General features: G+C 41.1%; 1 protein-coding gene across 2 annotated transcripts in view; it reads left to right on the top strand.

Moving 5' to 3' along the window:
* The window catches only part of LOC141101798 (multidrug resistance-associated protein 1-like), a 716,249-nt gene that overhangs the window by 249,356 nt on the left and 451,855 nt on the right, over window positions 1–15,038 (top strand). For both annotated transcript variants that reach the window (XM_073591133.1, XM_073591135.1), the window contains exon 9: window positions 4,828–5,005. In XM_073591133.1, the coding sequence (XP_073447234.1) occupies window positions 4,828–5,005 (178 nt within the window). The remainder of the gene's footprint in view (window positions 1–4,827; window positions 5,006–15,038) is intronic.

The following is a 15,038-nucleotide window of genomic DNA, read 5'->3' as shown; positions in this document are numbered from 1 at the left end:
GAGGGGGGCTGCTGCACACAGAAGGCTTTTTAGCTTAATGCATAGAATGCATTCAGGTAAAAAGAACATTCTGACTTTACAACTCCTTTAATCTCCCTGGCGATATTTCCGAGTGTGGCTCGGGGTGAATATTCAGTACCAAAAGCGGTAACCCTGAGCCACACTCGGGATCGCATTGCAGGATCCAGGCAAAGTTACTTCCCTTGTCCCCAGGATCCCGCGATGTCTCCCTGCTGTGTTTGTGCGAGCTGTGTCCTTCCGCTCGATTCATCACAGTAGCGGACTCCGTTCCCTGCAAGCGTCGCGAAGCACGGGTACCGAGCCCGGCGCCAAATTCAAAAAGTTAAAAATCACACAATACATACAGTACACTGTAAGCTTACAGATTATGTTACTGTATCAAATTATTTCACATCCCTTTTGTCCAGTGCCCTGCATGCAGTTTTATATTATGTATACTGTTCTTTCTGCCTGTAAACTTGAGAATGTCCATAGCAACCAAAAAGTGTCCCTTTAAGTCAAAAGCGGATTTAGACCAGCTAGAAAAAAGCAATAATAAATTAGAATCACTTGCAGAATTCAGCGATCGTAATTTGTGGAGAAATTTGTCATCAAATACTGAAAGTAATGACAGCGACAAATTTCAGTGTTTTTGATTTACATTATTGAATAAATTTTATTATAATATTATTTTTTATAAATATTTATTATATTATAATTTATGATGTTGTGTTTCAAACTTTATCATACCTGGGATGTCTAGTAGACTCTTGTTTGAACAGATCTGAGTGTGTTATTCCTAAGAATTACAGGCCTACAAAATAAAACGCCAGATTTCCATGCAAAACATTGTACCGCTTTGAGCATCAAAAATGTGACATAATCATACCGCCAGGGAGAAGATCAGCGCAACTGAAATTAAAATGAGCTAAAATCATTAAAGAAAAGATCTTCTGTGCAAATATTACTGTGCCAAATTGATAACTGTGCAGTCATGTCCAAAATGATATACTGTGTGGTAATGTGCAAAGTTATAAACTACTCATACAAATGATGAATGGATGATCCTAATCCTGTTCAAAAAACAATCCTGAGCAAAGATATAAGCTATTCATGCAAATATATGAATGGACGATCCTAGTCCTGTGCAAAAAAAATGTTTATGCAGTGCACATATGCAATATTGTGCAAATAACCAGTATGGTGGCAAGTACTGAACACACTGTAAAATTATTCAATCCAGTCTCAGATCGATTACCAAAATGATTGTAACGTTCATCGACTAGTCCATTAAATCTTAAAAGGTTAAAGAAGGACTAAAGTGCAGAAAGTGCTTCCAATGGAGTGTTCAATAAATCCTCTCCGATGTGAAATCTTCATGTGCCTCACTTAGTAGTGCTCTCTAGACTCTTGCCTCAATGTAGATGGTATCTGGCTTATTCAGATCAATATGGTTGAGGAACCTCCCAGAATCCACTAATGGTGGGTGGTGCTTCTCTTACTGCTGTGTCCCAAATGAACGCTTCCAATTGTCAGCGCAGCGCAGATATTCACATACAGCGGGCATATGTAAGGGATGACAAAGACTCCCATAGCGCAGTACATTTGAACACACTGATTTATTAATTAAAAGGCCAAATGGGCACTTACAACAATGAAATATTAAAAAGGCAGAGCTGTAAATTTAGCGGCGTTACAGACGCCTCTTACATCATTTCATTGTTGTAAGCGCCTTTTAATAAATCAGTGTGTTCAAACGTACTGCGCTATGGGAGTCTCTTTGTCATCCCTTACATATGCCCGCTGTATGTGAATATCTGCGCTGCGCTGACAATTGGAATCGTTCATTTGGGACACAGCAGTAGAAGCACCACCCACCATTAGTGGATCCCGGGAGGTTCCTCAACCATATTGATCTGAATAAGCCAGATACCATCTACATTGAGGTAAGAGTCTAGAGAGCACTACTAAGTGAGGCACATGAAGATTTCACATCGGAGAGGATTTATTGAACACTCCATTGGAAGCACTTTCTGCACTTTAGTCCTTCTTTAACCTTTTAAGATTTAATGGACTAGTCGATGAATATTGGTCATTTTGGTAATCGATCTGGGACTGGATTGAATAATTTTACAGTGTGTTTAGTACTTGCCATCATACTGGTTATTTGCACAATATTGCATATGTGCACTGCATAAAAAATTTTTTGCACAGGATTGTTTCTTGGCACAGGACTCGGATCGTCCATTCATATATTTGCATGAATAGCTTATATCTTTGCTCAGGATTGTTTTTTGCACAGGATTAGGATCGTCCATTCATCATTTGTATGAATAGTTTATAACTTTGCACATTACCACACAGTATATCATTTTGCACATGACTGCACAGTTATCAATTTGGCACAGTAATATTTGCACAGAAGATCTTTTCTTTAATGATTTTAGCTCATTTTAATTTCAGTTGCGCTGATCACTATTTATATCTTCACCCATTTTAAGTGCACTTTAGGTCCAGCTGTAATTGGTTAGATTTACTTTTCATTATTTATTCTATTCACTGTGATGGCGCGAGGGACTTTTATATACCGCCAGGGAGGTTAACAGCAATCTTAGAGCAGCAGCGTCACAGAGCGCGCTGCCCGGGCATAATAGGTCCGTGACTTCACAAGGGGGTGGGGTTTCCGAGTTAAGTCACTGCATGGCTAGGCCCCATAGTTATACAAGAACTGTCAGACATGGAAGCTGAATGGCAGGAGCATTAGACAGGGGGTGGCTAATGTGATTGACATTGGTTCTATCGGGGGACATTACTATTTTTAATAAAAGGCTTGTAAAAAACTGCCTCCTGTTTCTTGTTACACTACACTTTTTTTTTTTTTTTTTGGGTGAATGGGTAAGGGTACTATGTACCCCATATTCCTTCACATAGGGGGGCAGGATCTGGGGGTTCTTTCTTAACTGCTTGCTGACCATGCTATTGCCGAATGACCGCTACAGCGTGACCGGCTAGTTCTGGGAGGGCGTCTATTGACATCCTCCCATGCACCCGCTTCTTGGGGCGGACATCTGGAAGTGTCCGTGATCACTAGGTCCACGCATCATGGATTGGGGTAAAAGGGCAATCGCAATGCCCCTTTACCACGTGATCGCTCTGTCCAATTAATCATCATGCCTTATAGAATATACATTGGGGTGTTTGCTTTCCAAAATGGGGTCATTTTGTGAACGTTTCCATTGTCCTGGTGCTCCAGGGCCTTTAAAAGTGTAATAGGTTGTCAAGAAATTAGATGTGTAATTTATGTCCCTAGAACCCCTAGTGGTGCTCCCTGCATGTTGGGCCTCTGTATGTGGCCAGGCTGTGGAAAAGTCTCACACGTGTGGTATCGCCATATGCAGGAGGAGTAGCAGAATGTGTTTTGGGGTGTAGTTGCAAATATGCATATGCTGTAGAGTATATCAAAATGTTCACTCCCTGGGCTGTGTGGTAAGTCCCAACGTGTTATCAGACTCTTATCTTGACATGTTAGTATATGTGCATAATGCACACCTGGCTGCCTTCCAAAGAATGGGGGAGTCCAAATGAACTGAAAGCATAGAAGAACACAGAGGGTGCATAGGCCTAGCGCATTATCCTCAATACAATGTTATATTTAATAAAAATGGAGGTGAATATACTCACAAACCAGTACATGTGTCATAGCATTATCATAAAATCATCCGCTTAAATTCATATTCGAAAATCCACAACACTTGTAGTCACATCGGCTAACGCGTTTCAAGGTTTCCCTCTTCTTCAAAGCCTTCTTTAGAGGTCTTAGTGTTGACAATTAACTTTTCAGTCAGGATCAGTGCTTTCTCTGTTTAGTGCTGCTGTATATAACTTCCTTTTTCCGAACAAGGATGCTATATACTATAGGCACTTGTACCCTTCTCCTAGATGATACCATGAGATCCCTCTGATGCTTTGGAAGCTGTCTGTGGACCATGGCTTTTGCTGTGGGATGTGACTAAGAAAATTTCAGGAAAGACCTACTAAAACACCTGAAATTTATTTCGGGTTAATCAGAGGCACTTTAAATGATGTGTACTGACTCCTATTTAACATGAGTTTGAATGTGATTTTTTAATTCTGAACACCGCTACATCCCCAGTTAATAATAGGGTGTTGTGCACACTTCTGCAACCACATTATTTTATGCGAGCACGGGCGTAAGGGGGCACTTTCAAATTTAAAAAGAAATGTATTTATTTTATTGGAATCAACTTTTTTTTTTTTTTTTTTCGTTCTCTGTATTGCTGTCACAAGGGATGAACAACATGACCGCATGACCTGTGACAGGTCCTCCTTATGGAGAGAGCAGAGGTCTATTAGACCTGAGATCTCTCCTCTGGCCTCCTATGCAGCTGATCAGACACAGATCTGTCTGTTTGGCTGCTTCGCTGGCCATCAATACGGCCATTAAACACGAAGCCAAAACCAGAGGTGAAAAAATTCATGTCTCTCCCGGTTTCTGATGTTACACATTGGGAGGAACAACAGCTGTTCCTCTCACTGTGTGCCTGAAGCCAGATGCCATCAGCCGCATCCTTACCAGGCTCATGATCACTTGGGAGAGCCTGGTAAAGACAGCCTCCTGTAAAAATAATCCAGCAGCTCTTTAGCCTTTCGGATTACTTTTTACTGGTTTCAGAATCATCGGTTGAATACACCCTTCCTATCCAGCGACGTACCAGTACATCGCTGCACAGGAAGCAGATAATTAATGCTGCATTTCCTTACTTGATGCCTGCTAATAATTTTCATTTTACTTTTTTCTTCAAACAGGTTACTTATACAATTTGTGAGAGACCAAACTGCCCCAGACTGGCAGGGATACCTATACACTGGACTGCTTTTCTTCTGTGCCTGCCTGCAAACACTCATCTTGCACAAGTATTTCCACATCTGCTTTGTTACAGGGATGAGGCTGAAAACTGCCATCATTGGAGTTGTCTACCGTAAAGTATGAAGCCATAATCAACTCTTCTTTTTCTTTCCACAATGATCTAAAAATTTCTCCCACTTATTGCAAAGTGAACATTTTACAAAAGTTGCTTTCACAAATTATGTCACTTTTTCGGTATTTTAGGTATTTTTTTTAAAATTGTATCTTTATTGGCAATCGATCAGATGCTTCTTTAATCTGAAGTACAAAACGAAATTCAAAATTTTTGCAACACTTTTCTCTTTTTTGTAATATTTTAAGAACCAGGCTATATTTTAAGCTTGTCTTTTTTGTTTTGTTTTTTTGGTTTTTTTTGGGTTTTTTTTGTATGTATTTCATCAACATTTTGGCTAGAGTGGTGAGGGGATAGAACCAATGTCTGTTTTTTGTTGCTATCATTCAACATTCTGTCCTGTGTTGTTGTCCATAGTCAGCATAGATAGGTGCATGGCTGATGGCACCTTTATGAACCCAGTGAATTAAAGAAATAAGTGATGAATTAATTAACCAGCACTTCTTAACAGTGACATACCTAGCATATCTTGCACCCAAGGACAGTAATTTTTTAACCACTTAAGGACCGGAAGATTTGCCCCCTTAATTGACTAGGCCATTTTTTGCAATACGGCACTACGTCGCTTTAACTGACAATTGCGGGGTCGTGCGACGCTGTACCCAAACAAAATTGATGTCCCTTTTTTTTTTTTTTTGCGCTATAAACAAGGCCAACAATTTTGAAAAAATAACAATTTTTTTTTTTTACTTTTTGCTATAAAATTTCTTCATCAGTTTTATTACTTTTGGTAAAAAAATTGCAATAAGCTAATATTGATTTTGCACAAAAGTTATAGCGTCTACAAAATAGGGAATTGAATTATGGCATTTTTATTATTATTTTTTTTTTACTAGTAATGGCGGTGAGCAGTGATTTTTAGCATGACTGCAACATTGCGGCAGACAGATCGGACACGTTTGACACTTTTTTGGGAACATTAACATTTATACAGTGATCAGTGCTATATAAATGCACTGATTACTCTATAAATGTCACTGGCATGGAAGGGGTTAACGCTAGGGGGTAATCAAGAGGTTAAACGTGTTCCCTGGGAGGTGTTTCTAACTGGGAGGGGGACTGCACACTGCATCACTGTTCCTAATCACTAGGAACAGCAGAGCACTCTGAACTCCCCTGGCAGAACGGGGATCTGTTTGTTTACATTGACGGATCCACGTTCTGCCTCTCTGTGGAGTGATCGCGGGTGGCCATTAAAGGGACCGCCATATAGCTACGGCGATTCATGGGACTGAGCAGACCTGCCACCGTATAATGACGGCGGCTGGCCGGCAAGTGATTATTACCCCACTACATCTCCCAAAAAGGGACATAGTTAAAGAAAACCTGGGCCTACTCCTATAGACTGGACACATATGCAGCTGTCCTTTTACCCACAAAAATGTCTCATAGAAATGAGTCTAATAGATATGTGCAAGAGTCAAGGGGACAGGAGTATGTAACACAGGGTTCAGGAGTACATATTGCACAGAGTGCGGGAGTCAGGAGAAAGTAATAGGTCACTTTACAGGGTACAACAAAAAAAAGTCCCCTTCTTTCTAGTACAAATTTCCCCCTCGAAGCCCACAACCCCCATTGTAAATATCTCCCCTAACATTGCTATATCCTTTCTCCCAGCTCACCCCCCATGTACAACCCCGCAAAGCACAAACACTTCAGTACAGACCCCTCCATCCACCTAGTTTGTATAGATGGAGAAATCTATTTTTGTTCCCATTCAGCCCACTGGCCAGCTTTAGATTAGAGTTACGGACTACTCTTCTTCAGAGGGACCTTGACGAGGCAGTGTGTCTTTCACATCTTTGCGAACATTAAGGACTAACATTTCTGTTTTTTTATATACCTGTATGGTATTTAAAGTTTTACTAAACTCAGTAATATGAAAATAGTTAATCTGTGCCCCCCCCCCCCCCAGTGCCCACAGCTTATAAATCTTCTTTTTACATTAAAGAACTGCCACTATATACCTTTTTGGATGATCTTTATACCACGGTTATGTGATAAACTGCACAGATTCTCCAGTGCTGAGAGTTCAGATAGGAGATTTCCACTACAGCCTGTATACACGCCCACGTGTGTTATGTCAATATCATGTGATAGCACTGGCTAGCTCTGAGAACAAGTAAACGTTCTCTCCGCCATAAAAGACACAACTGAGCATGTGCAATTTGGCTACCCTGCCTGTGTTAGCTGGCCTTCCCCAGATAGACTGTGCAGGAGGGGGAGGATCTGTGCATACAGGATAAAACAATAAAACTGGTAAGTTCCACAATGAGTATAACGAGCATGCTATGCTGCATATACAGACCTGTTGTGGGTTTAGTGATACTTTAAGGAGTGCGTGCTATTCCTTTAATTGAGGTTTTTATTGCTGTCTGTGTCAAATAAGGAGATGCACTCTCTAATTGCATCACCTAAAGCTGGCCATACATTATACAATTCTCTTATTCAATTTCCTTCAGATTTACCTTCAACTATATAGTACAAGGAAATAAAGGAAAAATGTTGCGCTGTCAAAATAGTGATCTATATTATAAAGTCTTTCCTTAAATGTATTATCAGAGCATATGAACCGTTAAAGTCCTTCACATAATCCAAAACACATTATTTGTTTAACCACTTGCTGCCCGCCCTATTACAAAATTATGGCGTTAAAGTGGTTTGAAAATCCTAACCGGGCATCATATGACGTCCGCCAGGATGCACCGCTATTGCGCACCCCCGGCGGCGCGCACCACGGCGATCGGGGATGACGCTTGTCCCTCGGATACAGCGCATCCCCGATCAAGGTAAATGTGATCATGTGATCGGCTGTGTCCAATAACAGCCTGTCGCATGTCAAAACAAATTGTGTTCGCGCCGATCGGAAATGGCACGTGTCCTTTGGAAATTGCCCCATCCCGATCGGGGTAAACAGCCAATGAAATGGCTGTTTACCCAAGTGATCGGCTGTGTCCAATCACAGTCGGTCACAAGTATAAACATTGTGGCGGTTTCCAGGGATCTCTCCTTCTCTCTCCTCGCACACCGATTGTGTGAGGAGAGAGAAGGAGAGATCTGATATCATTGAGTGAAACATCATATTTTATATTTACTGTCTGCACAACATGCACCCCCCACCAATAAGGAGAACCTGTCACAGTCCATCAGAACCTGTCACAGTCCATCAGAACCTGTCACAGTCCATCAGAACCTGTCGCAGCCCATCTGGATCTGTCGCAGCCCGCCATCAGTACCACCATCAGCACAGCCACCGCAATCAGTACCATCTGGATCTGACAGCCCATCTGTCACACAGGCCACCATCAGTACCACTAACGGTACCGCTATTGGTACCGCCATCGGTACCATCTGGGTGTGACAGACCATCTGTCATAGCCCATCTGTCACACAGGCCTGCCATCACTACCGCCACACAGTCCCGCCATAAGTACTGTCACACAGGCTATCAGTAACCTGTCAGTACCATCACACAAGCCCGCTGTCAGTAGCACCACCAGTTCCCTCACACAGGCCCACCAAAAGTACCGCCATCATGTCTAGAAGAGTTTATACAGCTGAGGAGGCATATTACATCCTTACCATGTCGGATGATTAGAGCAGCGGGGAGCTCTCATCCGCTTCTGGTTCAGAATACGAGCCAGTGGAGGGTAGTGGATCTGAGTCCGAGTCAGTGGAGGAAACCGCCCCTCCTAAAAGAGTAAGGAAGTCAGGACATAGATCAGGACCAAGATCAGAACACCTGCCTACTACCAGCAGCGCCAGACCCCAGGAAGAGGAGCCCACTACAAGTACTGGAATTGCACATCCAGCCCAAAGAATCCTGGGCCCAGTCCTACGTTATCGATGCCCTGGCAAACCCCTTATGGTTGCCTGCCAACTCAGGATCCGCTACAATCCCCCTTTCACTGTACAGCCCAACACTTCAAATTTTTCACAATCGAACTATTTCTATTTGTTTTTCCCCGAAGATTTGTTGCAGTACATGGTGGACCAAATAAATCTCTATGCAGAGCAATTTATTGCTGCCAACCCCAATTTGTCCTACGCCCGTATGTTCCATTGGCGATGTCTCACACTAGACAAATTTAACTTGTTTTAGGGCCTTACTTTTAATATGGGGCTTACAAAGAGAAACAAACTGCATGCCTACTGATCCACCCACCCCATCCTCCACATGCCCATATATTATTCTGTCATGTCCAGGACACGGTACGATATGATTATGTGTTTCCTACATTTCAATGACAGTTCGGAGTGCCCTCCCCAAGATCATCCCAACCACGACAAATTATATAAGCTCCGCCCCCTAATAAATTCTTTTACCAAACAATTTCCTGAAGTGTTTATCCCCGACCAAAATATTTGTGTAGACAAATCCCTTATCCACTTTACTGGCCGGCTGCAGTTCAAGCAGTATATCCCAAGTAGGAGAGCCAGGCATGGGGTAAAATTGAATAAATTATGTGATCGAACCACTGGATACGTGTACTCATTTCGTATTTATGAGGGAAAAGACTCCCAGCTCCATCCCCGTGAGTGCCCCACATATATTGCAACCAGTGGTAAAATTGTGTGGGACCTTGCGTACAGTATCCCCTGTTCAAAAAAGGTTACCACTTATATGTAGATAATTACTACAGCAGCTTGCCCCTTTTCCGTCACCTGTATCGTGAAAAAACCCTGGCCTGCGGTACCTTCCGAAAAGAAAGGAAGGGCTTCCCACAGAATTTACTACCAAAATGGATACAAAAGGGGGAGGCCGCATTCATGAGGAATGAGGAGGTGTTGGCCATGAAGTGGCAGGACAAGAAGGATGTTCACAATGACATCTTGGTGGAGGTTCAGAGAAGACGTGGCCCCGTAGTAAAGCCTGAATGTGTCCATGACTACAATCTGCATATGGGGGGGTGGATTTAAATGATCAGATGCTACAACCATATTTGTCAACCTGCAAGTCCAATTATTGGTATAAAAAAGTTGCATTTCATCTGTTTCGTATGGCCATGTTCAATTCATTTGTCTGCTATCAAAAATCACCCAAAAACCAACTCATCACCTACCTCAAATATATTGAAAACATTGTCACTGCCCTTATTTACCAGCAAGGACCTGCCCCAGGAAGCATTTGCTTTTATAGTGTGAGTCGAGTTCATGAGCAACATTTTTCCCTATAACATTCTCCCCGCAGAAACCGGAAGAAGACGCCAAAAGAAATGTTGTGTATGCTCAAGTGGAGGAGCTAGAAGAGATACAAGTTGTTATTGTCCCCAATGTCCCTCCCAACCTGGCCTGTGTATCGGTGATTGCTTCAAAAATTATCACACATCCATCAGATATTCGTTCCCCTTATTGGTAACAGACTGCCATTTTCCCATTTCAATTACCTGTGTGGATCATTTGCCCGCCACCATGTTTCTACCTTCCATGTTAACTGATCCTGGCCTGTTTATTGACAATGTCTTTGCCTGCCATTTTAACCACATTTCTGACTTCCACATGCACCAACCTCAGCCTGTTTACCGACGATGCCTTTGCCTGCCATTTTAACCACGTTTCTGACTTCCACGTGCACTGACCTCGGCCTGTTAAATCGACCATGTTTTTGCCTGCCACTTGGACTGATCTTTTGCCCTTCTACTTCAGTACACAGGGGTCTCACATATGTGAGGGGCTTCAGAATAGCGTTCTGAGTAGAGAAAATCAGTTGGTTTTCTTTGTTCCCAGAACTGGGTCTGGTTGCCCAGAGGCTTCAAAGAGATTTGGGTGGGAGAAGCCTCTACCCCTGTCCCCCTGGCCCTAAGCTTGATGGTCCTTCCTGCTGCCTGGACAAATAATTTGGCTGTGCTGACCTAATCGCTGCCTGTAATGACCCAGGACTTTATGGACTGTTTCTTTGTGCTACAAACAAAAAGGAGATATACAGATGGAAGATAATAATGGTAATAAACCGCAGTGATTTAACCTGATGTCACCATATTCTGAGTGAGATATCTCTCAGCAGCCACTTAATACAAAAAGAAATATAAATATGGATGAATGAATGTACTATATGAAACAGCAATTAACCCATCAAAGCAGCACTATTTTCAGTCCTTAATGCTGACTGATAAAACAAAGTCTTTGTAAATGCAAGCAAAACACATGCAGGCAGGTAAATTCCAACAAAGACACAGCGGTTGGAGTTTGGTCTGGATTCCCTTATATGAATAGTAGATCTGATGAGTGCACCTTTCACCATCTATTGGGACACCTTGTGCTGCACACACCCCGTAAGGGTTCAAACTCACCGGAGCCAAGAGGTTAACAAGCCTTGGATCAAATCCTTTCTTGGGTTACTCCCGAAGTCCTCCAGGGTTGATGATCAGATAACAGCAACAATGTCCACATGTAAAAAAGAGACCCCGAATAGTCCAGTACCGTTTTGATAATTTATTGTAAATCACAAATAAGAGGAAAAAAACTAATAAAGTAAATACACTGTAAAAATCAGTGGGCGCAGTTCCTTACAAAGGATAGCCTTCTAGCTTTCAGTTGGTTGGTAATAGTGGATAACTCATACTGCTTCTCTCAAAGCACAAGGGTACTGGTTGCAGACTGGATGGATGATACACACTCACAGCTGATCAGTCCTTCATTCCACTAGTATACAACTACAAGCTTGGAGCGCACTGCGTGTCAACCAGGCACAGCTGATACGCACTTCCTCCCTCTCGTGTCTGAAGCACACTGCGTCCTCACGTGATAACGCTTGCTGTGGTATCGTGCTCTGACTAGTTTCGTCAGAAAGACTTTTTCAAAGTCTTTGAAAAAGTCTCACACGTGTTATCACCATACTCTGGGGGAGTAGCAGAATGTATTTTTGGGTGTAGTTGCATGTATGCGCATGCTTTGTTCAAGAAATAACCTGTCAATACAATAAGTTAGTTAAAAAAAAAAAAGGCTTCATTTTCACATGAATTGTGGGAAAAAAATGACAACTTAAAAAACTCACCATGCCTCTTACTAAATATCTTGGATTGTCTACTTTCCAAAAAGGGGACTTTTGGGGGGTATTTGTACTTTCCTTGATTGTTAGTGTCTCAAGAAATGAGATAGGCCTTCAGTACATCAGGTGTGATCAGATGTGATCAATTTTCAGTGATTTGCATATTAACTTGTAGACACTATAACTTTCACACAGACTAAATAATATCCACTAATTTGGATTATTTTTACCAAAGATATGTAGCAGTATAAATGTTGGTCCAAATTTATGAAGAAAAATTACTTATTTGCAAAATTTTACAATAGAAACTTAAAAAAAGATTTTTTTTTTCAGTTTAAATTTTCGATCTTTTTTCGCTTATATCGCAAAAAATAAAAAACCCAGCGATGATTAAATACTACCAAAAGAAAGCTCTAATTGTGAGAAAAAATGATAAAAATTTTGTTTTGATACAGTGTAGCATGACAGAGTAATCGTAATACAGTGTAGCATGACAGAGTAATTGTAATTCAAAGTGTGAGAGCACTGGAAGCTGGAAATTGGTGTGGGCGGGAAGGTGTTTAAGTGCCCTGTATTGAAGTGCTTAAAGTTATGAAAGTGTCCAAACACCAGTTAATCCTTAGGTGAAAAAAGGGTGGTGTCCTTCCAGTTAATGACAGGTGTATCACCTCGTGCTACCCAAGGGATAGGTGAGACAAAAATATCTTCTTCTTACTAGATAATCAGACCTTTCAAGGCCTATACAGGCCTATAAGCCAGCTCAACTGTTCAGCTTGTTAAAGGATGCCAGTGATGCATATATCTATCTTATAGGAGCCTCAGACACGATCATGCAGTAAACCAGAAGGAAGGGGAAACAAACTTGTTGCGCAGCGTTCAATTAAAAGCACAAGAGTTTAATAGCAAATCTACTTACAGCAAAGATAAGTTACACAGGCATATCGGAAAAACATCAGTCAGACACTCTCCACGAGTGTTAAGATATATATCCCATAGTCTGGTTTACGCAAAAGTTATAGTGTTTACAATCAATATACGCTCATTGGGATTTTTTTCATAAAAATATTTAGCAGAGTACATATTGGCCTAAATTTTTGAAGAAATTTGATTTTTTTTTTTTTTTTTTTTACATTTTTAATGCATATATTTTATAGCCAAAAGTAAAAAAAAAAATGTTTAGGGTATTTTGGGTATATTTGGGTACAGCATTGCATGACTGGGCAGTTAGTTGTCAGTTAAAGTAACGCAGTGCTGTATTTAAAAAATGGCCTGGTCATGAAGGGGGGTAAATCTTCCAGAGGTCAAATGGTTAATTGGGTAACTGGCAAATGAGGTTTAATGTTGATAAATGTAAAAATATGCATGCATCATACATACTTGAAGGCGTACAATTGGGGGAATCAGTTTTTTTTAACTGGTGCCCAAAACTGAACTGCACATTCCAGATTCCAGTCTTCCTAATTATTTGTACAGGGGCAAAATTATATCTCTCTTTCTGCAGTCCATACCTCTTAAAAAAGGATTTTGCTCAATTTAGAAACCGCAGCTTGGTATTGTATGCCATTATTACAATTATGATCTACCAGCACACTCAGATCCTTCTCCACCATTGTAAAAAGAAAAAACTGTGCTATTAGTGGAAAAAACGCTAAGCTGCGACTAAAAAGCGTTATACAACACTAAGCAGAAATAAAAAACAGAAATTTGCGCTAAAATAATTGAGATCGTGAGACAATATAATATGTGCTCACAATAATGAGTGCCAATATGCCACACTGGGTAAACCTGAAAATTAACAGATCTACTCGGTGAAGGAACAAGAGTGAGTAAATAACTGCATTAAATAGTGATGTTCAATAATCTACATGATATATCAAAATGTACTAAATGATACATCAAAAATGTACTGCAATAATAAAGTGAAAAATATAACCGTGATAGGTGAAAATATAACAAATAATGAAAAAATAAACTGTATATCAAATCAAGTGACTGAGTGAAAAAAGTCGATAATAAATTAAAAATTGCCATATTAAAATAATTAGTCCATAAGAAACCAGTGGTTCTTCAATGGTGATGTGCTGTAGGATTCCACAAAAAATTTTGACAGGTAAAAAATGCCTCCACCACAGAAAACACTGCCGCTTACCAGAACCCGGTGGTCCCTTATTACAGGGGACCACACAGAGCAGATGCCTGTAGTCCCAGCCCGGGATCTCTCTGGCGTGCACTGGGCTCCTCAGACTCAATAGAACCGGTCCGCAGATGGATCAATTCGGATGAGTAGTATGTTCCCCATAAAACAATAAAGGCTTCACATAGCATAAAATCCTTACAGTTAGGAGCGACGCACTGATGTCACCGCTATACGTCCAGTCCCAGAAGCTACGGGCTGTTTTGAAGCTGGCCGGCTTGTTTTTATGCCTACTGTCTGCTTTCTTGTAAGTTTTTTTTTTTTTTTTTTTTTTTTTTTTTTCAAATATTTTATTAAGCACAAACAAAGGGAGAGATCCCAACATAACAAACAATCTGAAAATGCAGTACGTGTTACAAGCACTATGTTCAATATATCAAAGTATAGTAAATATCATACATTCGAACAATGCCTTACATTGATGTAGTCAGCGTATAACAAATGGGTTAATGAAATGCAGTTTTTCGTGGGTAACCTAAGACAGCAGGACCTCTTCCCTACTTTTTTCACTTTTTCGTCAAAATGTATAGGTAATGGAAAGATAGGAGGAAAAGAATAATGATAGGAAGAGGTAGAATTGGAAAAAAAAAGGGGGGAGAAGGGGGAGGGGGGGCAGCCAGGGCGGTGGTTGGCATAGGGGAATGCGTCCGCGTTCCAGGATTAAGTAGTTAACTGTTGGTCAGCTATGACCCCAGGAGAGATGATCCTTCTTCTGAGTGAGTAAAAATCTTCCATTTATTCAAGGTTTCTGAGTATCTCTCACGGTTGTGCTGTGCACTTAGGACCAGGTCCTCCA

The sequence above is a fragment of the Aquarana catesbeiana genome, linkage group LG06, assembly GCF_042186555.1.
Source record: "Aquarana catesbeiana isolate 2022-GZ linkage group LG06, ASM4218655v1, whole genome shotgun sequence".
NCBI classification, from domain to species: domain Eukaryota; kingdom Metazoa; phylum Chordata; class Amphibia; order Anura; family Ranidae; genus Aquarana; species Aquarana catesbeiana.
The sequence above is the reverse complement of the archived record's forward strand: the minus strand, read 5'-3'. Positions and strand labels throughout refer to the sequence as shown.